This window comes from Myxocyprinus asiaticus, chromosome 19, assembly GCF_019703515.2.
Source record: "Myxocyprinus asiaticus isolate MX2 ecotype Aquarium Trade chromosome 19, UBuf_Myxa_2, whole genome shotgun sequence".
In the NCBI taxonomy this organism is placed as follows: Eukaryota; Metazoa; Chordata; class Actinopteri; order Cypriniformes; family Catostomidae; genus Myxocyprinus; species Myxocyprinus asiaticus.
Genome location: NC_059362.1, coordinates 20,611,887 through 20,633,512, shown reverse-complemented (window position 1 = coordinate 20,633,512; position 21,626 = coordinate 20,611,887). Strand labels below are relative to the sequence as shown.

Sequence of the window (21,626 nt, the reverse complement as noted above, 5' to 3'; positions counted from 1 at the left end):
TCAGTAATCAGTCGCAAAACAACGCAGGTACACCAAAGCAAAACTATAAATGCAAATCACTGCGTTGGCCACTATGCGGAGCCTACGTCATAGGTTCGACACAGAAATATAAACCGTCTTTTATAGATCTTTTGCACAGAATACGTTCTTGTATTTATTCTGCATATACAGATGGGCATGTTTGGACGTTGCGTTGTGTAATATTAGCACCACGAAATGCAAGGCATTCTGTTCCATGCTCTTGTGGTATGTCTAGTAGTACATTTATTCTCTCCCTCTCTTTTTCTGTGGTGAATGGGTTTTCAGACTATTAGTTGAAATATTTGGGGGTCAAATGTCAGATGGACCTCCAGGCAAAAATGTGAAGTATTTTAGGCCTCCCACCAACACTACTGAAACGTGAGAAGGATTACATTAGGAATGTCAAGGAGGTTGATGTAAACCATTTGTGGAATCTGAGTTGTAGTGCTACTGGACTATTTTACATTAAGCCTTCTTTCTTTTTACTACTCGCATGTAAAGATGTTTCTGCACAGGAGCAACCAGAGTTGTTCCTCAAGAAGCTGCAGCAGTGCTGTACTCTATTTGACTTCATGGACACACTGTCTGATCTTAAAATGAAAGAGTACAAGCGATCCACCCTTAATGAGCTGGTGGACTACGTCACCGTCAGCCGGGGCTACCTTACTGAACAGACCTATCCTGAGGTTGTCAAAATGGTGAGAAATCAACAACATAACTAGTTCATAATTTGCCCATTTAAGTGTACAGTGGGAAGATTAGCTATATGATTGGAATTTTTTTTTAGAAAAAGTTCTAAATCAGATCCTACTCAATGACTGGGATTGTACAGTTTATATGACTTTCATAAGGAGAAGTTCTTATATACCTCATGTGTTCCCTCTGTTCATTTGTCACAGGTGTCCTACAATGTTTTTCGGACTCTTCCACCTAGTGACAGTAATGAGTTTGATCCAGAGGAAGACGAGCCCACGCTGGAGGCCTCATGGCCACATTTACAGGTACAGATCCACAACCAGCATTAACAGCAATGAAAGTAAGGAGGGGAATTGTAAAGAATGGTATTAAAGGGGTCATGAAATGCTCTTTTCTTATATATATAGTGTTATTATCTTTTAGGTCCAATGATAATGTTAGTAAAAAAAAAATTCACAGAAACAATCATAATTTAGTAATTTACACCCTGTCACTGGCCCTCTGTCTGAAACGCTCCGTTTTGGCCTAAGTGCCTCCTTAAAACTTTAAAGTAAATGTCCACTCTTATGATTGCTTAACGTCATGCAGCCCCTCGAAAATACAGGCATATTTGAATCTCAATCGGAAGAGAATGAACAACCCCGATCCACAGTATTATAAAACTACATTTCAGGGTTTACACATAACGCACATCCAACACATTGCATCCGAATATATTAAACTGTTCACCTCAAGTGGGGGTCTGGGTAGCTCAGCAAGTAAAGATGCTGACTACCACACCTGGAGTCGCAAGTTCGAATCCAGGGCGTGCTGAGTGACTCCAGTCAGGCTTCCTAAGCAACCAACTGGCCCGGTTGCTAAGGTGGGTAGAGTCATGTTGGGTTAACCTCCTCGTGGTCGCTATAATGTGGTTCTCGCTCTCGGTGGGGCGCGTGGTGAGTTATGTGTGGACGCCGAGGAGAATAGTGTGGGCCACCACACACGCTAGGTCTCCGCGGTAACGCACTCAACAAGCCACCTGAAAAGATGTGCGGATTGACTGTCTCAGACGCGGAGGCAAATGAGATTCATCCTCCGCCACCCAGAATGAGGTGAGTCACTACACCACCACATGGACCTAGAGCGTATTGGGAATTGGGCATTGGCCCAAATTGGTCCAAGTGTTTTTGACTGCCCATCCTTCAATAACAGTTCCTTTGCAAACTTGAATCATTTTATGACTGGTTCACAAGCAATCCATGCGGATATGAGCCGAAAAAACATATGGTCCACGCTGAAATATGCAGAAGAAACATCTACAGTACACACACACATAGTCTAAAGCACATTGAAAGACACACACACAGAGTATCATCCTGCACTGAAGCACACATTACCGGAAAAGCATCAAAATGGTCAAAGTCGTCCATCTAGTCCATGTTTACATACACCAACAATTAAAAATAGATGTGACACATTTGTGCTCAAAACAGCAAGAGGCAGCAACTGAATGAAACCAAATGGCTTTTCCTCTTCAGAGTTGTAACTTGACACAGTGTCTTTTAAAAGTGGCATGAGATATGTATCAAGCGGGCAAAGATACCTGTGTAGTGCATGTTTAAATACAAAAATAATTCAAAATAGTCCAGATGATGTTTTCTTTTTTTTTCTTTTTCTTCCTCCCCTTTTCTCCCCAATTTGGAATGCCCAATTCCCAGTGCGCTCTAAGTCCTCGTGGTGGTGTATTGACATGCCTCAATCTAGGTGGCGGAGGACAAATCTCAATGGCCTCCGTGTCTGAGGCCGTCAATCTGCGCATCTTATCACGTGGCTTGTTGAGCGCGTTAACGCGGAGATGTAGCGCGTGTGGAGGCTTCACACTATTCTCTGCGGCATCCACGCACAACTCACCACGTGCCCCACCGAGAGCGAACCACATTATAGCGACCACAAGGAGGTTAACCCATGTGACTTTACCCACCCTTGCAACTGGGCCAATTTGGTTGCTTAGGAGACCTGGCTGGAGTCACTCAGCACACAGATGATGTGTTTGAGCTGTAGAGGCGGTCAGGAATTAATGTACCACAATTGACATAGGGTAGTAGCGGAAGTAGAGGTACTTTTGCAGCTTGGTTTCCATAAATGCTGTTATTGCATTGAGGATTGCGTTTTGAGTTCTAAAATGTACAGTATGTTTTATGTTAGAAAGACATCTTGTAGGTCAAAATATCAAGGAAATTTGGATTCCTCATGACATGACCCCTTTAAATGTATTCCTGAATTGTTAGATCTGCTTTGTGGAATTCTGAAGTGATCTCTTTATTAGGCAACAGGTTGCTGAGGGCAGCAGATAAAATAAGAATTGTGTTTCTTATTTCCAAATAATTAATTCTCAAAAGTACTAAAAGAGTTGTTACTGGAGTTTAGGAACCGGAATTGTTAAGAGAAATCTGTTTTCTGATCTCTTTTCCACCACAGCTTGTTTATGAGTTCTTCATTCGCTTCTTGGAAAGTCAGGAATTTCAGCCCAGCATTGCCAAAAAATACATCGACCAGAAATTTGTATTACAGGTGAGTGAGACTGTCTTTAAAATGTTCTGTGACTTATCTCATCCTAGTAAAATAATGTGAAGCCAGTATTGACAAACCAGATTTGTTACTGATAGTGGATTCAGCTAATAAACGATAGTAGTTGGAATGAGAATTTTTTATTTTTTTTAATTAAAGAAAAAATATCCCTAGTTAACTATGCCCCTTTACCTCATTTCAGCTCTTGGAGCTGTTTGATAGTGAGGACCCTCGTGAGAGGGATTGCCTGAAGACAGTTCTGCACCGAATCTACGGCAAGTTCCTCGGCCTCAGGGCCTTCATCCGCAAACAGATCAACAACATTTTTCTTTGGTAAGAGACCCTTTTTAGTTACTCAAAGTCAGAGACAGTATAAGGGTTCATACGGTCATGGAAAACCTGGATATACCAATAAAAAATTAAAATTGTGATTTAGAGGCCTGGAATAGTCATGTACTGGTTTATTCACTAAAGAACTCTCCATGACGTGCTCCATGATACGCTCAGCTCTAAAATATTTAATTGGTTAGGAATAGCTCTTTGTGAATGCAAAAGGTATTAAAATTATTTTTAAAAATCTTACTCCAGTAATTGCAACAAAATGGAAATGTGGTGGTTAAAAGGTGTGGGAACCCTGTAGTATTAAAGTTAAATGAAGCTGATAATTCTCTCTCCTCTTATGTTCCTGCTCTGACAGTTTTGTGTATGAAACAGAACACTTCAATGGAGTAGCTGAACTGCTGGAAATTTTGGGAAGGTTTGTCATTTCTGTCCATTTGATTAGCAGTAGGGTAGAGATGAAGGGGAAGGCAGAAGGAGGTCAACCTCTGAGGACACATTCCTGTTTTATCTATCTCTACCCTGTCCTCAGTCCTTAATCAAGGAAATTTTGAAATCTGCATATTAGCAGTTTCTATCATTTTTATCAATGTCAGATCAGTGGTGATGTCTCATTCTCCTCTGATTTTACAGCATCATCAATGGTTTTGCTCTCCCTCTCAAAGCTGAACACAAGCAGTTTCTGGTCAAAGTGCTGCTGCCTCTGCACACAGTGAAGAGCTTGTCTCTCTTCCATGCCCAGGTACAGAAACTCAACTGTTTGTTACATCCCTATTTATACATGTCTGTGCTTGCTTACCAGGATTTCAAGATGATACAGATTGCTTGTTTTTCATGCTTGTTTATGGCAAATTTTCCTCTATAGTTTGCAAACTAGTTTGAAACAGTTGTAACACATTTTAAATTAAGTCATTTCATTCTTTCTTTCAGCTGGCTTATTGTATTGTACAGTTTTTAGAGAAAGACCCCACATTAACAGAACCTGTAAGTGTTTTGTCTCACAATTCTTCCCCATTCTTCTTCAAGTCCCATCTTGCTTCAGTTTGTTCCTAAAAGTTTCTCACTGATTGGTCTCTGTTTTTCTCAGGTGATCAGAGGCTTGTTAAAGTTCTGGCCAAAAACCTGCAGTCAAAAAGAGGTATCACCTTTCATTTTATGGAATCACATCAAAAAAAACTTATCTGCATGTTGGCAGTCATTAATTCAGTATTCAAGATGTTTTGAGTGACTTGCTCTACAATTGTAGTGACTTTTACTAAGAGATGACCCTATCTTAAAAAATATATTAAAATTTATATTATGATTTTTCTTATTGACTTGGAATGTTCCACACACAGTGGCAAGAAAAAGTATGTGAACCCTTTGGAATTTAATTGGTAATAAAATGTTATCTCATCTTCATCAAAGTCACAAGTATAGACAAACACAATGTGCTTAAGCTAACAACACAGAAACAATTACAATATTTCATGTCTTTATTGAACACATCCCATTAAACATTCACAGTGCTGTGGAAAGAGTAAGTTAACACTTGGATTTAATAACTGGTCAATCCCCCTTTGGCAGCAATAACTTCAACCAAGCGTTTGGGTCTGGGCTCTGACTGGGCCACTCGAAAAGGTAGATTTTCTTTTTTTGAAGGATTTTCTAGTGGATTTAGGTTTAGGGTCATTGACCTGCTGCATCACCCAACTTCTACTGAGCTTCAGCTGGCACACAGCCACACTGACATTATCCTGTAGGATATCTTGATAAACTTTGGAATTAATTTTTCCCCCCATAATGACAAGTGGTCCAGGCCCCAAAGCAGCAAAGCTGCCACATCATGATGCTCCCTCCACCTTACTTCACCGTTGGGATGATGTTTTCATGTTGGTATGCGGTGCCTTTTTTAAGGCATACGTAGTGCTGCGTGTTCTTCCCAAACAATTCAACCTTAGTTTCATCAGTCCACAAAAATGTTTACCCAGTAGTATTGTGGATATTCAAGGTGGTCTTTTGCAAACTTCAGGCATGCAGCAATGTTTTTGTTGATAGCAGCAGCTTCCTACGTGGTATCCTGGCATGTCACTCTAGGGTTCTTTTTTACCTCATTGAGCATTCTGCGGTGTGACCTTTGTGTCATCTTGGCTGGACTGCCATTTTTAGGGAGAGTAACCACAATACTTAATCATCTCCAATTTGTCTAACTGTGGACAGATGAATATCTAAGCTCTTCGAAATAACATTGTAACCCTTTCCAGCTTTATGCAAAGCAACAATACTTGATCGTAAGTCTTCTGAGATCTCTCTTTTGCAAGGCATGATCCACATCAGCAGATACTTCTGAATAGCAAACTCAAAATGTTTGAGTGCTTTTAATAAGTCAAAGTAGCTCTAACCCACACCTCCAATTTCATATCATTAATTGGATGCCAGGTTTGCCAACTCCTGACTCTAATAACCTTTTGGTGACATCATTAGCCTAGGGGTTTACATACTTTTTCCAACCTATATTGTGAAATTTTGAATGATGTACTCAAAATGTACTAGAACAATACAATCATTTGTGTGTTATTAGTTAAAACAGATTGTGTTTGTTCATTATTGTAACTTGAATGAAGATTAAACCTGATTTTAAGACAAATTTATACATAAATGCAGGTAATTCCAAAGGATTCAAATACTTTTTCTTGCCACTGTAGTTTATGCTTTGCAAGCAAATCTCAACAAGTTTTGGTTCTGAACTGGTTTTGCTTCAGTTTGCACTAATATGCTGTAGAGTTTGATGCCAGTGACAATGGATATGGAAAGCTTTTTTCTTTTCTTTTTAAAAAGTTAAGCATAATTATTTTTCTTTTCAACTATATGCACATTACATGGTTAGTTAATATTATTTGCATTTAGATTAGTTTTTTTCTTGCTGTCCTCGTCCCTATCAAAACAGATGTGTTGCCCACCACTTGAACCACTCTCATCAGTGTTTCATTCCAACACCGTATCTGTAGACTCAATCATGTCATTTTATTTGGTTTAAGGTTATGTTTCTTGGAGAGTTGGAGGAGATTCTAGATGTGATTGAGCCGACTCAGTTTGTTAAGATACAGGATCCACTCTTCAAACAGATTGCTAGATGTGTGTCTAGCCCACATTTTCAGGTCAGCAAATTTACACACACACACAGACACCACCCCACACCCTCCTCGCACACCTTGCAGTATATTGTAATAGCTAGAAACTCAACATGAAGTTATTCAAAAGATTAACATTATTCTTTGACATTTTTTTCAATGAAAGAAATGGTATGTTTAATCAGTTTTTGAAAGGTTTCAGGTTGTGCAATCCTACCTACTGTATCTTTGTAACCATTTACTTTTCTCTTTTTAGCCTTCTACCATCCCTGTGTAAAATGAAACTAATATTAAAATGTTTGTGTATGGTCGCAGGTGGCGGAGCGAGCGTTGTACTACTGGAACAATGAGTACATAATGAGTCTGATTGAGGAGAACTCTAGCGTCATCCTGCCCATCATGTTTGCCAGTCTCTACAGGATCTCCAAAGAGCACTGGAACCCGTGAGTCTGATTTTTAAGGCCACCAGTAGCAAGGCCTGTACAGATAATCTTCATCAATAGCTTTAATTATGAGAGGAACCTTTTAAACAAAAGTTCTTATCTGTAACAAGAATGATCAAGGAGGGGTGTTTGGGTCGCAAGCTCATTTCTGTGCAAGGCCTTTTTCCTGCTAGCTGATAATGACTACACTAGAGATCGACTGATTGAGGAGTTTGCAGATACCAATAACTAAGGTTGTTAAAAAGGCGAAAACCAATGTATTGGCCAATAGTTTATTAAATATTAAAAACAATTTAATAGTTATTCCTTACTGTGACGGGCACGGACACGGAGGCTACAAGAGTAAAAAATGAATAAAGTCGCAGATTATTATCAGTTTATTGTTCAACCAAAATTCCAATAAAAAAATTAAGACTTGGTGCATAACGTGGGACTTTGAGCTATAAACAAGCCTGAAATACACCGGGGACTCTTATTTGAAATGTCTGTGCTTCCAGCTCACACAAACACGTGTGTCCTTTTCTCTAAGGACACTCTAGATACTCAAAATTACAAAATATGCATTGAAGTGACAACAGAAATATGGATAAATATTGTAAAATATGAAAGATTAAGATGAAGCAAATCCCCACAAGGTGTCAGTGATTGTTTTTATTTCTCCACTAGAGACCGCTGCTACACTGCAGAACCAAGCAGTTATAACTGTAGAATCCTCCAGTGTGGTCCACAGAGGAACACCTAGGAATAATAAATAGGGCTGGATAAAAATATTGATTTTCTGATTCACCGCAGTTTAAAAGATCTCGATAACAATTCTTAAATCCCAGGATCTATCTTTTACTGTGTAAGCAACCCTCTACTACAATGAGAGAAATGCACTCGCAATTTCAACCAAATTTCGCACTCTGCGACTAAAAATGTAAATATTTGGCAACTGGCTGTTAAATGTTCAGATTTTACTAATCATTGATTGTGTTGTATAGTGGTGTATTATTCAGCAGCAAGATCCTTTCACTGCGCATTGAGAGTAAAAGTTGTTCTGTGTGTGTCCACAGATACACGTGACCCATTTGTCATTGAATAATGTTTCTTTTAAAACCCTTTCTGTTCTCTACAGTCAGTTGTTGATCAAAAACAACAAAAAATAAACATTTTATAATCATGAATAACAAGGATGAGGTAAAGCCATTCCATCTCTCATTCGAGCCTCTGTAGCTCAGCGAGTAAAGACGCTGACTACTACCCCTGGAGTTCGCGAGTTCAAATCCCAGGGCGTGCCGAGTGACTCCAGCCAGGTATCCTAAGCAACCAAATTGGCCCGGTTGCTAAGGTGGGTAGAGTCACATGGGGTAACCTCCTCATGGTCACTATAATGTGGTTCGCTCTCGGTGGGGCACGTGGTGAGTTGTGCGTGGATGCCGCGGTGGATGGCGTGAAGCCTCCACACGCGCTATGTCTCCGCGGTAATGTGCTCAACAAGCCACGTGATGAGATGCATGGGTTGACGGTCTCAGACGTGGAGGCAACTGAGATTCGTCCTCCGCCAACCATATTGTGGCGAGTCACTACACCTCCACGAGGATTTAGAGTGCACTGGGAATTGGGCATTCCAAAATGAGGAGAAAAAAATTATTATATAATTATTTAAAAAAAACTATAATAATAAAATATAATTATTATTATTAATACGTTCGTAATGTACCTAGATAGAAGGTCCCCTGTACAATTGACAACATTAGCTGGGAGAAAATTTCTTTCACATGTAAGGAAAAGGGATATTATAACTGAAATATACCCATATAAATCCATATCGAATTGAATCAAGTGCTTGTGATCCAGAATCGAATTGAATCAGAAAATCTGTATCAATACTCAGCCCTAATAATAAATGTAAAAAAAAAATATTGGCAACAATTGGCATTGCTTTTTGCTGATAACGATTTTTCCAAAAAGCAACTATTGGCAGCGATTAATCGGTAAAACCGTTATCGGTCGACCTCTGGACTACAATTTACTTTAGACCACGTTGTTACAAGTTCATCATAAGTCTGCTTTTCTCCACCATCAGGGCAATATCAGCTTTGATCTACAATGTGCTCAAAGCATTCATGGAGATGAACAGCGCTTTGTTTGATGAACTAGCTGCCAACTACAAATCAGACAGGCAAAGGTAAGAAACAGACACTGTACAGTGTAGTTTTAACAACCCTGCAGTTTACAAGCTGTTTTAGATAAACTCTCTCTCTCTCTCTCTCTCTCTCTCTCTCTCTCAGGGAAAGGAAGAAGGACAAGGAGCGGGAGGATCTTTGGAGGAAGCTGGAGGAGCTGGAGCTTAGACGGGGCATCCAGAACAGTGATGGTGTCATTCCCACCTAACATGGACCTTGCTCCGCCATTCAATGTGGCCCCATCCAATCCCTTTCTACTTTGCTACAGGGACCCTGCCCCCTCTTTGCTTCTCATGCAACGTACTTTACTGCACACTCCCTCGTTCATTTCCTCCCTTTCAACAGCACTGTAAATAACCCTCTCCCTCTTACCTGTATCATGCTACTACACTGCAAAGAAGGAAAAAAAAAAAAAAAGAATATTTGAAAAGGTTGTGTACCTACGGCGAAGAGAGACTTCATGTGCACTTCTTGTTGTAAAAAAGATATGGTAATATGATAATCAGCTAGGGTCAAAGGATATATTTTAAAAGCCTTTTGGTTCAGAAATTGTTCAGCATCGTCTTATTGAGTGTGACACCTGTGTTCTCCAAGGAAAGTGTCCTGGGTTCCCTCATCAAGAAGCTTCGATAAAATATGTCTAATGTGAGGAGCCCACCTCCACCATGCATCTTTATTTCCCCACAACTAGAGACTTTTCCCTTCTATATGAAATTTGACACCCCTGGCACTGGTGACACAAGCCAGACACCCCGTACACAAAGCAGATAAGAACAAAGACGTAAATAACAGGAGCGAGAAGAAAAAAAAAACCCTCATACATCATCTCTGTGGTGTGTAATTTTTTTTAACAGGATGTTCAGAATGTCTGATCAGCCCAGTCCTCCATTGTACAGTATGGACAAGTGCTTGTTTGCAATTGGCACCACTGATCAGGAATCATAATGTACCTGATTGGCCACAGTAGGCTATGGTGGTTACCTGTGCTCAAATTAGAGGACAAACCTTTCTGAGGACCTTTATTTTTTTAACATGTGAACCAGGTAATGATCTGGTTATGGCTTTTTGCTCTCTGCTGTGGAGACCTCTTGGGAATTCCAGTGTGGAAATTTACTAGTTGCAAAGAGTGGCAGTGCAATTGTCCATATGGCTTCAGACCAGCTCAGTTTCTCCGACACTTGAAAGAACTCATGGAATTTTGGTGGCACACAGTGTTCAGAACTCATCCAGTGTTGTTAAGTGACATTTTTCGTAAAGAATATTCTGGACTGCTTTTCATGGGCCACCCAGATTTCCACTGCTCAGCTCTATTAGTTTGGATTTCACAATGGTTGGATGCCATCTGTATGATTGAGTTGAGCGAGACAAGGTTTTTCTTTTTTTAGTGTTTAAAATGAAATCCTGCTCATGTTGGGGTTTTTATGGCCTATGTATGTAAAAGCTGTTCCAGTAGGTTGTAATCTCTCTTCTGAAATGCCAGCCACCAGGGCAGGCTAGAACTAAAAAGCACTTCAAGTTAGCTAATAGTTGTTCTCATGGGACTTCACCCCTTTTCTTCTCTTCTGTTTTTGAAGTCCCAACAATCGTGGTTGTGGATTTTACATGTGAGGAGGATGTATTTTATTATATCTTATTTTTGACTCAATCATGTGTTTCTCTTTCTCTATCCTTGTTTTAACTCTTCCCAAGCCGTGTTTTATGAGGCCAATTTGGATATATAAAAATTTAAAAGAAAGGGTTTGATGAATAGAATAAATCTAATTATTTAAAAAAAGAAAGAGATAATAAACCTGTTTTTTTTTTTTTTTTTTTTTTTTTTTTTGTGATACATTGTTTTATTTGCTAAATTTCAGTCCAAGATATTTTTCTAGGTTTGCTCTAGAACTAGAAATGTTAACCCCCCAAAAAATGAAAATTGTCATCATCATTTACTCACCCTCATGTGTTTCAGACCTGATTTTGGGCAGAATGACATTCTCCGTCACCATTCTAACCATTCCAGAGAAGAAAGAAAATCTTACAGGTTTTGGAGCAGCATGAGAGTGGGTAAATAATGACAGAGGGTGCATCTCAATCAGCTACCTAGTTCATTAGTCAGGGCGCTGACCAGGGAGTCGGCCATTTCTAGGGTTGTCCCAATAGCAAAATCGTTCCAGTGCACTGAAACGTTCGCTCCCTAAAATATTCCCAGAATGCACCGTAAAACCAGGGAGCATCGAACACTGCAAAGTGTCAAGTGGTTAGAGGAGGAGCGTAAGTGTAAATATATGATGTCAAAGCCTTAATTTCTCTTTAAAAGAGAATTATCTTTCATCCATAATGTTCATGAAAGGGAAACAATATTTTATATAATTTGAGAAAAAAAGATTAAACATGCTCTCTTTTGTATATTTATTTCTTCATTTATGTCAGTTATCTTTCATATTAACACTGTAGGTTTTAATATTTACAATGAAAATGCACAATAGTGTTATTAATATAGTAATGATGCTGATTAATACCAGCTGCATTTAACCTCCTGAGACCCTGCATCCACATGCATGGACATTTTGTTTTGGCTTCGCTATAAGCTATGCATAATTTCATTTCAACCAACTGATCTCAGTTCAGGGGAATCTAGGCTGTCATTAAAGGGTTAAACTTTCAAAGCACGGTGTCATGTGACTAAACAACATGGTGCCGATCTCAGCTGAGTTTGTCTTTGGGAGAAATGGCAAGAAACCTCATTAAGTTTTTTACTTTAAAACCTGTTTGAGTCAAAAAATTAGTCTCTAGTTTCATCCAATATGCTATTTTAAAAATTTCATTGATTTATCATGAAATGGCATGATGTTAAACACGACCACGCACGTGGACTATAGGCTCATTTTCCTTAAAATGTCCTATATTCACTGTGCATTATCACATTGAGAATCAATGAAGGCACCCCGAAGGTGGAAAATGTTGCTTTAAGAGGCTTTATACGGAGTTAGGATGATAATAAGGTGCATTTCAAACTGTTCTGAGACCAGTGCAGACAGACAGCACACTAAAGGTTAATTCATTCCCTAATTGGGGAGCAAGGGAGCATCCTATAGCTTTCCTATGTAGCCAAGTGCATTTACTCCAAACATCCGGTCAAAAGTTCAGTTTCGGGCTGCAGATGACATAGGACAATGGTAATCAGTACATAGATTCAGAATTTCTCATGCAAAATGTTATTTTAACATGGTTGGCAGTGATTGGATGATGCTGGCCATTACTTTGAATAAGAATTATTTATGCTAATTTCTGATGTAATGTCTGTAACGCCTCAAAAACATGAATAACCAACACTCCTGGAAACATAACATTTGAATAAAAATAAAACAAATCTGACTTTCTATAGCTTATTTTAAATGTCACAACTTAGTCCCGCTGTCCACATATATAGACATACATTTTTAGGAAAACAATTTGGTCTAAAAAATGTTACTTAAGCGCTACTAGTTACAAATCAAAAAAGGGAATGGAAAATGCACAGAGCAGTCATGCTTGAGTCTCAGGATGTTAAAGCGCGACCTCGTAATCGTGTCACAGGTAACTTTCCCACAGCTCAGTGGATCAATACCTTTGCCAGCGCCTGAATTCGCGTTCACAATATACTGGAGCTGATTGATACACACCTGGAATAATTTTTTAGGTGAATTATCCCTTAAAAAGCACATTTATCATCCTATAAAAAGAGACTAATCATATACCTTTGATCTATGATGCCATGAAATTTCTTCATATATGAATGTATTTTTGTACAGATTTTGTGAGCTCTGTATTGAGGAAATGGGAAGGCTTGTAAAAAGAGCATTAATGTGCAGTTTAAATCCAGTAGAGGGCAGAAGGCTCATTCCATCAGACATAGTAGAGGCAAACACTGAGATGAGTGTGATGCAAGGTTAACAGTTTATTTGAAAAGAGAAGATTAAAATATCAAGCAATGTGAGAGACCATGTCCCGCTGTTCTAACGATATGCAATGAGAATCCACCTCTTATAAACATTCATTTGTAGATTTCGTCACCAATAACATGAAGAAAAAAAGTATTTGCGGTGTGCATAATGCAGATAAAACTTAGATTTAAGATTCAGTATTTATGCATGCATTTGGTAACTGGATATTCAACAATCAGTACAGATGTGGATTAAACCAGTGGTCCAAAATTAGGGGTTGATTTTTGGTGTGACCAAGAGAAAGTAACACTTACTCTGAACAAAACGGGTTCCACTCCAGACATTCTGTGCTATACATCTGGATTTAGAGCTTTCTGTGAAAGGATATCTGTAGGTGCCAATACTGTAATATTTTATGAGTTGACCTTACTTGGAAAAATTATGCAAACCGATTGCCTTAAAAATCTAAGTAAACATTGTAATTCGTAAAGTGAATTGAACTTAACTATTTAAGTACAGTTAACTAGTTACAAGTAAACTTAACTCATCTGTGAGTAACGTATTAAAGTATTTATTTAAATTGAGTTATAACATGTTTTATACAGTATCAGGGAAATTATGAGTGGAATTTTGGTTAGCCGTACTACGAACTGGGTTCTCCTCAGTACTTCTTAGTGCACATAAATTTGATTGAGTAAAGAAGAATGCCCTAAAATGAACAGGCTCTAAGTTCACCAGAGGTAAAACCAACCACCTTCATGGTGACTTCACACAAATCATAACAATCAACCAGCTACAACAAAACAGCAATTGTCATAAGAACTAAAACTAATAACTAATTTTTTTAATAATTATTTTATTTCTACATAAGTTCCCTTGACTTGACCAAGCATACATAATTTATTCAAGCGCAACTGCTTACGGGTATTCCACACAGCCGCAAATTTGTACTTGATAATTTTGAGTTTGTAGTACTCGAAGCTAATGTTTAAGAACGTATATATTTGAGTTATGAATTCAAAAATGTGAAATTTCGAGTACTGTTTAATTACAACCACTTAAAAGTTTTTATTAATGACAACTTTAGGGTTTAGAGAGTAAAGGTAACTTAAATAAAACTAGTAAGAATAGTAGATTAATTAATTTTATTTTTTTACAATTTGGGATAACTATTAGATAAGTATTGGTGTTTACAGTGGAGTCGAACTTAAATATAAAACCGTCTGAACGCAATGCACAAGGAGAAATTCTGTTGTCAGGTTTTGTGAATAAGGTTTGTCTTTTTCCGCATAAAAGATGGACGCTGAAAAAACAATTATGTATTGAACTTTTATTTGTATACGTTGGCCAAGTTGAGTCTGTGGAGGATAGACTCTTACACAAGTATTTCACCTCATGCCTCATCTGGCTGTCCCCTTTCACTCTGAGATGATGTTTAGTAATTTACAATCAACACTTAAAGACCTCATAAAATCAAAAATAAGTTTTGTGGCTTTTAGTGCATGCCTATTAGCTTTGAAGCCAACTATTTTGCTCCTAAAACATATATACATATTAAATGTAGTCTTTCTCCTGTGGGAAAATGGAAATATATTTTCACTACCCAGATTTTTGTCCAATCAAATTTTCTCTAGTATGAGAATGTCCTCCTGAAACAAGCAATCCAGCTGGCAAATAAACAATCATGGTTCATACTTGTGATGTAAATAAAGCGTATTGCCCGTTTAAAAAGAAGGTGAGCCCTTTGATGTTCTGGACAATTTTTCAGTAGGAAATGTGTAAACTGAACAAAAAAACTCCACTCCTCAAGCCATTTCATGGGGTCTTTGACAGGTTTAGATTCGACAACCAACCATTTTTTCCCCAACTCGTTTTGATAGTCAAAATAAATGTTATGACGGAAAAGATTATTCCACAAACTACATGAAGAACGAAATCCATCAAAAAGGATTGCAGTACAAATGCCTTAAAAATGAACCTTCCTGGGTACATTGCTCATTGAGTATTCTTAGGGCAATTAATATTTTATGAGTTGCCAAACCTCTCATTAATTAATATTTCAAAGAGAGTCTGCAAATGAGGTTTGATCACAAGCTTTAATCACTCCATGTAAATTTACAAAACATTTTTAATTTTGGCAAAGAAAGCTGTTGTGTTTCTGTCGTATATAAATCAATACATTAAATTTAAAGAAAAGGTTTATTAAAGAATTAAATGCAAGTTAACCACTGAATTCAAGATTGAGGTCAAGTTATAGCTCTTGTGACCAGTGACTGAAAACTGGTCTTTTTTTGGGGGGGGGGGGGTTACAGTATATAAACCATTGCATAGCACAATGCAAGGCACAGTGTTGTAAGTGCACTTTAACTGTGTGAAGAAACAAACTCCATGCTACATTAAAATAAAAGAAGGCTCATTCTTCCTCTCTGTGGAGCAGGGTGGATTCCTCATTCCGAGTAGAGTCGCTAGCACCCTGTGAACTCCAAAAAGAAGTCCCTGAGGTCAAACTAAAGATCCAACTGATGGGAAGAGCAGTCACAAGAAACCAGTACCAGTTCTGGTGTCCATTAACAAGGTCATCTGAGAACTATAGCTTAGTACTTACTGGACAGCACTTGGTTAAAGTGATCATTTGGAGTCCTGGACTGCAATGTTTTGAGTTAATTGCTTTGGCAGATGCTTATTATCTTTAAGGTCCACAGATGTCCACATATGGAAGTTCACAGCACAATCTGAGATGCAATCAGATATACATTTTTCTGTCACTCTACAAAGTCCAAAACAAAAATATTATCCATTCCATTTTACACACTGTACCCAAATACAGTAGGGAACATTTTGAAATGCACACATATTTAGGGCAAATACATACATAGACTTTAAGAGACTGCTAAGAGTCCATGATCAGTGGTGCAGTCTATGACCACTACAATAGGCCTTAGAGGAAAAAAACAAGTCTGAGGACAAAGCCATTTGTGTTTGTGCTGTTCTTTAAAGGGCAAAACAAGGGGGTGGCTTTGGCCAGAGGCAAAACAGAACAGTTAGACAGTGTATAGGCCTGGTCCTTGGTAAACACATGAGTACGTCAGCTGAAATAGTGAGTGATATGGGTGCTTTTTTTGTTCAGCAGGGTTGACTCATTTTGAAAAATGGAAAATGAGAGTATTTTTTACAGATGTGTGTAGGCAGATGCATTTGAAAAGACAGCATCATAAAATTGTAATTCTCTTGAAAAAATAAAATAATGACAGCACCATTAAATGACGTCATTGTACTACACCTATGTCCTTCAAAAATAGTGGTCTGATGGAGCTTGCAAAAAGCCACTTAGTACACTTTAGAGCCTTGTATTTTTGATAACACAAGGAAATGCAAATAATTAATGGGGCAATCCAATGCCACAAGATGCATTTCCCCTTAATCCTTTCATGTAACTAACAGACTTTGTTTTCTTAATGTAGTTATTAGGTCAGCACAATAGAAAGCAAAAATGTTCCCACGCATTTTTTCAGCCATCTTGGTATCTGGAAATGTATGCGTAAGTGTAGTTCTAGCTTGAAGATCTCTGGATTCATTCTGTCTATCCCATCCAATCACAATACAGCCTTCATTTTATAAGCTGCTCAGCTGTCTCTCATTGTATCATACTTCTGTTGTTTCTACCCCCCTCCACCCCATCACCACAGGTTTAGGTCCCGTTCTGGACAGGGGTAGGCTCAGCTCCCCTGTCGTCATCGCTTCTGGCAGGATCTGACGGTTCAAGCATGCGCTGAACCGTAGGATGGGGCTTATGCCAAATGATACAAGTATTCCTACATTTACATTAATCCCAATAATCGAGCCTTTTCTGATAGAAGTATTTTTTCCATAGGGATTTCATAAAATCCTTTGCCCTTCACACTTTGATTTCAAGGAAAAAAGTATTTCAAAATAGATAAAAAAGACAAAGCGACAGGATTGAACTACAATCCCACAAAGCATTGCAAAAGACAATCAAATTAAAAACTATGGAAAAATATAAAACTATTGATTTAAAGTTGTTGAAGTATAGAATGAATATATTTTACATTTATTGCTAAATATTCAGATATATACAAATTAGAGCAAATCAAAGTGTTAATGAAAATGATTCATTTAAAACGTTTAACGCAATTAACGCATTTACCATTAATAAAGCATAAACCAGCATAAACACTGGTCGGAAAAGGGTGGAACCTTTGCATTCTGTCCACCTTGAGTCATTAGACTGATGCACACTTCACAACAGCCATGTCAGTGATCAAATGATGGCGAAAGGACCTCTTATTGCTATTTGTTGTACAAAACAATTCCAGATGTGTCAGAAATCGAGTACTTTGCTGCCTCTGTAAGGCACAAGTACCACAGAAGCACATAAAGTCTTAACTATCACGTAAATGCAGAATAAGACGTTTTTTTACAAGCCCTTTTCATATGTAGTTAAAAGTGGTCACGCCCTAGCGTGAATTATGAACGTGGCTTCACAATTGCTATAACAAAGCGGATAGCCACAGTCTGCCGGCTGATTAATATTGTGGAGTATGAGAGTTTAAGAGATTTGATACCCACAGCAATGAGGGCCCCCCCACTTTTAGCCTACACCTCAACTGAACTGCGGCTGAAATAAAAATATGCACATTTCTGGTGCACACATTAATAGTAGTATAGCATGGGAACTGACTGAAAAGGAGTGACTAGCTGATTTGAGTCACCGCTTTCCTATTCTTGATAATGATCAAAATAATCATAACAGTTAAACAACAGATGTTAAAGTATTTTCCTGGTAAGGACTATAATTCAATGTAGTTTTAGCATCTGATTTAAATAGGTAAACATGCCATTTTGCCCTTTGCACCAAGAAAAGTGAAAAAATGCAAACGTCTTATCAGTCCATAACCACTGATCTACAAACACCTTGGAACTTGAATAAAAAAAGCCAGAAATTAATGAAAGTAGATGAGGGCGTGCTGGCTGTCACTGCCATTCTATGTTGTTTGTAGACACGTGTTGAACCAAGAGGAGATGTTCCGTTATACACAAGTCCAGATGTTTATGTAAGTAGTTATAACTTGCAAGATTTGATTTATATGATAGTCGTAGAATGATCATATACTGTTTGCACAATGTTATCAATCTAAACTGTTTGCACAATGTTATCTAGCCTATCAAGTAAAATAATGGTGTTTTAAAACCTCTGTGGGTTTCATGTTATTCTTCTTTCAAGAGGGACAATAAGACAAGACTGATATCGAAGATCAGTCATAAAGTCAGCAGAATTAGACAAAGTAGGATAATGAACAAATATTGCTTTGTATCATATTATTGGAGATTAGGAAATAACTTTAACACTTAACTCTTCAAGTAACACAATGTCGAATGCAATATGCTGCTTTAAAAGGTATAAAACACAGGGCAAACTGTGCTTGTGTAATGTTGTTAAAAATATACAATAAAACGACTGTCAAATGATTTAATAGACACGTAAAAAAGAGGGACCCACACAGAAGAACACGCAGTTGAAACAATATAGTTTTCCAGTAGTATCCGAAACCGAAGACAGCTGCCTCATCAAACAGTGGCGGTTCTAGCTTGTATGGCGCCCTGTGCGAAACCCGCTTCAACACGCCCCCAAAGTTGTTGACAGGGGTGGGGAGGTGGTTGTATGGTGCCTTGGGCGAAACCCGCTTCAACACGCCCCCAAAGTTGTTGACCGGTGGGGGTCTGTGTGGGTGCAAGATGCCGCCCTGGGCAACTGCACATGTTGCCCATGCCTTAATCCACTACTGTCACCAAAGGTATGTGTGAACTGTGAATATAATGGAGCCTCTCTCTGTGTCAGCACGGAAGCAGATTTGAATTTCTTTAGTTAGATTACTTCAGCATTCTAACTGTGTATGTTGATAAATAACTAGTCAGTCACCGTGATTCTGAATTGGCCATATTCATTTTTTATATATATATATATATATATATATATATATATATATATATATATATATATATATATATATATATATATATTGGCCATATTGACTATATATTGGACATATTGAATGTTGTTGTGATGACGTCACAACCAGTCCAATTTGCTCCCCCCACACGCTTCAAAACTCTTTCCGGCGCTGGTGATTAAGCGAATAAGTAATCAAGATTACAGCTGCCACAATTAACTAATCAAGAAAAATTTTGATCGTAGCATTACATTTAGGTCTACTGACGTTGCGTCAAAATTTTCTATTTAAGTGTTTTTTAGAGGTTGCCCATTATGGACATGAATGCAATGGTAAATCATAGACATTTACAATTATTTATAATTATCTAACAACTACCAGTCGTAACATGCAAGTTTTAAGCAGTCTGATTCACAGAGGTGTGGGCTAAAGAAACATCACCTGACACTCAAAAAGAAGCTTCAACTGGAATCCAGCCTGCTCCACAGAGAGGAAGAATGAGCCCTCTTTCACTTTAATGTAGCATACAGTTTATTGTATTGTATTGTAACTGAAGTTGCTAAATTTTAATGACCCACAAGACTAATGAACTGTAAAGATACACTTCGCTCTTTCTCTCTCTCTTTCTGTCTGGTCTCTGTAACAGCTCTCTCTCTCTCTCTATTGATGAGTTGGCCAGCCTCCAGAGAATTTCCTTTATTAACTAGCTTGAACTGCTGAAGCATTGACTGAAGAAAGAGCACAATATTGATTTGAGGTGACTGAGAGAAATCCAGCTTGTACACAGGAATGGATTTTCATTTTTCTTTTCATAAGCCTTGAGAAATCATATAATATAGACATTTAAAAAAAATCCAATGGCCCAGAGCTGAATCTGAGATGTTTGTTTAATTGGAGGCGTCGCTCCACGTCAGTTCAAGTAACTGCAAGTCCAGTCTGAGATTTCTTTGGCTTGGGAATCTTGTAAGGAAACATGAGAAGAGTGTGCATACTGGTCGCAGATTAAGGCACTTTCTTTGGACTTTTTCCAACAATTGTCTGTGTAGCACTCTATGAGACACATATACTGAGGGCAAGACCACTCATTGTCCTGAGGGATGACAAGCTCTGCAGATGAAGGTGGGAAGGAGAAAGGAAGGATGTGCAGCAGACTGGAGTAGGGTGGGTGTTCACAGTTGGAGATGTCTAACCCTCACACAATAGCACAACAGCTTCTGCAGGCTGCACAGCCTCTTTTTTGTTTCTTAGGGCTGAAGATAGTCAGAATGGCCTCATCAAACACTGTCTTTAGTCCCTTCTGAGTCAAAGCCGAACACTCCAGATAGCACTGGGCTCCAATCTGTGGACAATAATATAAAATATATTAACAAGGGCTTTTAATTGAATGTGTTAAAGGAATAATCCAGGTTCAACACAAGTTGAGCATTTGTGTCATAATGTTGATTACCACAAAAAATACTTGACACGTCCCTCCTTTTCTTAAAAAACAAAGAAGAAAAACTCTGGGTTACAGGAAGACATTTACAATAGAAGTGAATGGGGCCAATTTTGGAGGGTTTAAAGACAGAAATGTGAAGCTTATAATTTTTTAAAAGCACTTACATGAATTCTTCTGTTAAAACGCATGTGTTATTTGAGCTGTAAAGTTGTTTAAATCGCCATTTTACAGTCGTATTAATGTTTGTTGACATTACATCGTCTTTAGCAACGAAGTTGTAAAATTGGATATAACCACACAGAAAAGGTTAGTGAGCGATTTAATAACACTAAAATCATGTTAACATGCATATTGTTTATGTCTTGTGGTTATACTTTTAAAACAGTGAGTATTTTAACGGTTACAAATTGCCGCCATTCACTTCCATTGTAAGTTTCTAACTGTCACCAAATTTTTTGCTTTTTTTTAAAGAAGAGGAGGGACGAGTCGAAATAAATTTGTGTGGTAATTAACATGATGCCACAAATGCTGTCGATTGAGCTTAACTTGTATTGAACCTGGAATATTCCTTTAATAACAGTGCATTTACAAATAAAGTAAAGTAACACATTGAATCGAAAAAAACTAAATAAAATAAAATAAATAAACAGCAAATTAATTGCAAAAAATAAAATAAACAATCTGACTGCCACGTATGCAATGCTGGGCGGATTACTTGTGAATTGTAATTCAGGTACTTATTACAATTTACATGACAATAAATACAATCAGTAACCTAATCTCAGATTGCATTTTTGGGGTTATCTAATCCAATTAATTTTGGATTACTTTCAAACTAATTCTATTTTATTTTATGTCACATGCATCTATTATTATGTAGGATAATCATTTTAACATAAAAGTACAAAGAGGAAGAAAATGTATTCCATTCTTTATTACTAACAAAAAGAGCCTCGCAAAAAGAGCTCCTTATGACCTTTTTAAAAAGTG

At 37.9% G+C, this 21,626-nt stretch overlaps 2 protein-coding genes across 2 annotated transcripts in view; one reads left to right on the top strand and one right to left on the bottom strand.

Annotated features, from left to right (window-relative positions):
* ppp2r5ea (protein phosphatase 2, regulatory subunit B', epsilon isoform a) overlaps positions 1-9,744 on the top strand; it is a 32,462-nt gene extending 22,718 nt beyond the window's left edge. The window contains exons 3-14 of the mRNA XM_051644628.1: positions 523-719; positions 921-1,022; positions 3,175-3,267; positions 3,467-3,597; positions 3,962-4,021; positions 4,237-4,345; positions 4,534-4,587; positions 4,691-4,741; positions 6,621-6,740; positions 7,029-7,156; positions 9,225-9,326; positions 9,430-9,744. Of these exons, the coding sequence (XP_051500588.1) occupies positions 523-719; positions 921-1,022; positions 3,175-3,267; positions 3,467-3,597; positions 3,962-4,021; positions 4,237-4,345; positions 4,534-4,587; positions 4,691-4,741; positions 6,621-6,740; positions 7,029-7,156; positions 9,225-9,326; positions 9,430-9,532 (1,250 nt within the window). The 3' untranslated portion in view covers positions 9,533-9,744. The remainder of the gene's footprint in view (positions 1-522; positions 720-920; positions 1,023-3,174; positions 3,268-3,466; positions 3,598-3,961; positions 4,022-4,236; positions 4,346-4,533; positions 4,588-4,690; positions 4,742-6,620; positions 6,741-7,028; positions 7,157-9,224; positions 9,327-9,429) is intronic.
* A 221-nt stretch (positions 9,745-9,965) lies between these two features.
* The window catches only part of LOC127409816 (rho-related GTP-binding protein RhoJ-like), a 42,231-nt gene continuing 30,570 nt past the window's right edge, over positions 9,966-21,626 (bottom strand). The window contains exon 5 of the mRNA XM_051644654.1: positions 9,966-20,537. Within this exon, the coding sequence (XP_051500614.1) occupies positions 20,391-20,537 (147 nt within the window). The 3' untranslated portion in view covers positions 9,966-20,390. The remainder of the gene's footprint in view (positions 20,538-21,626) is intronic.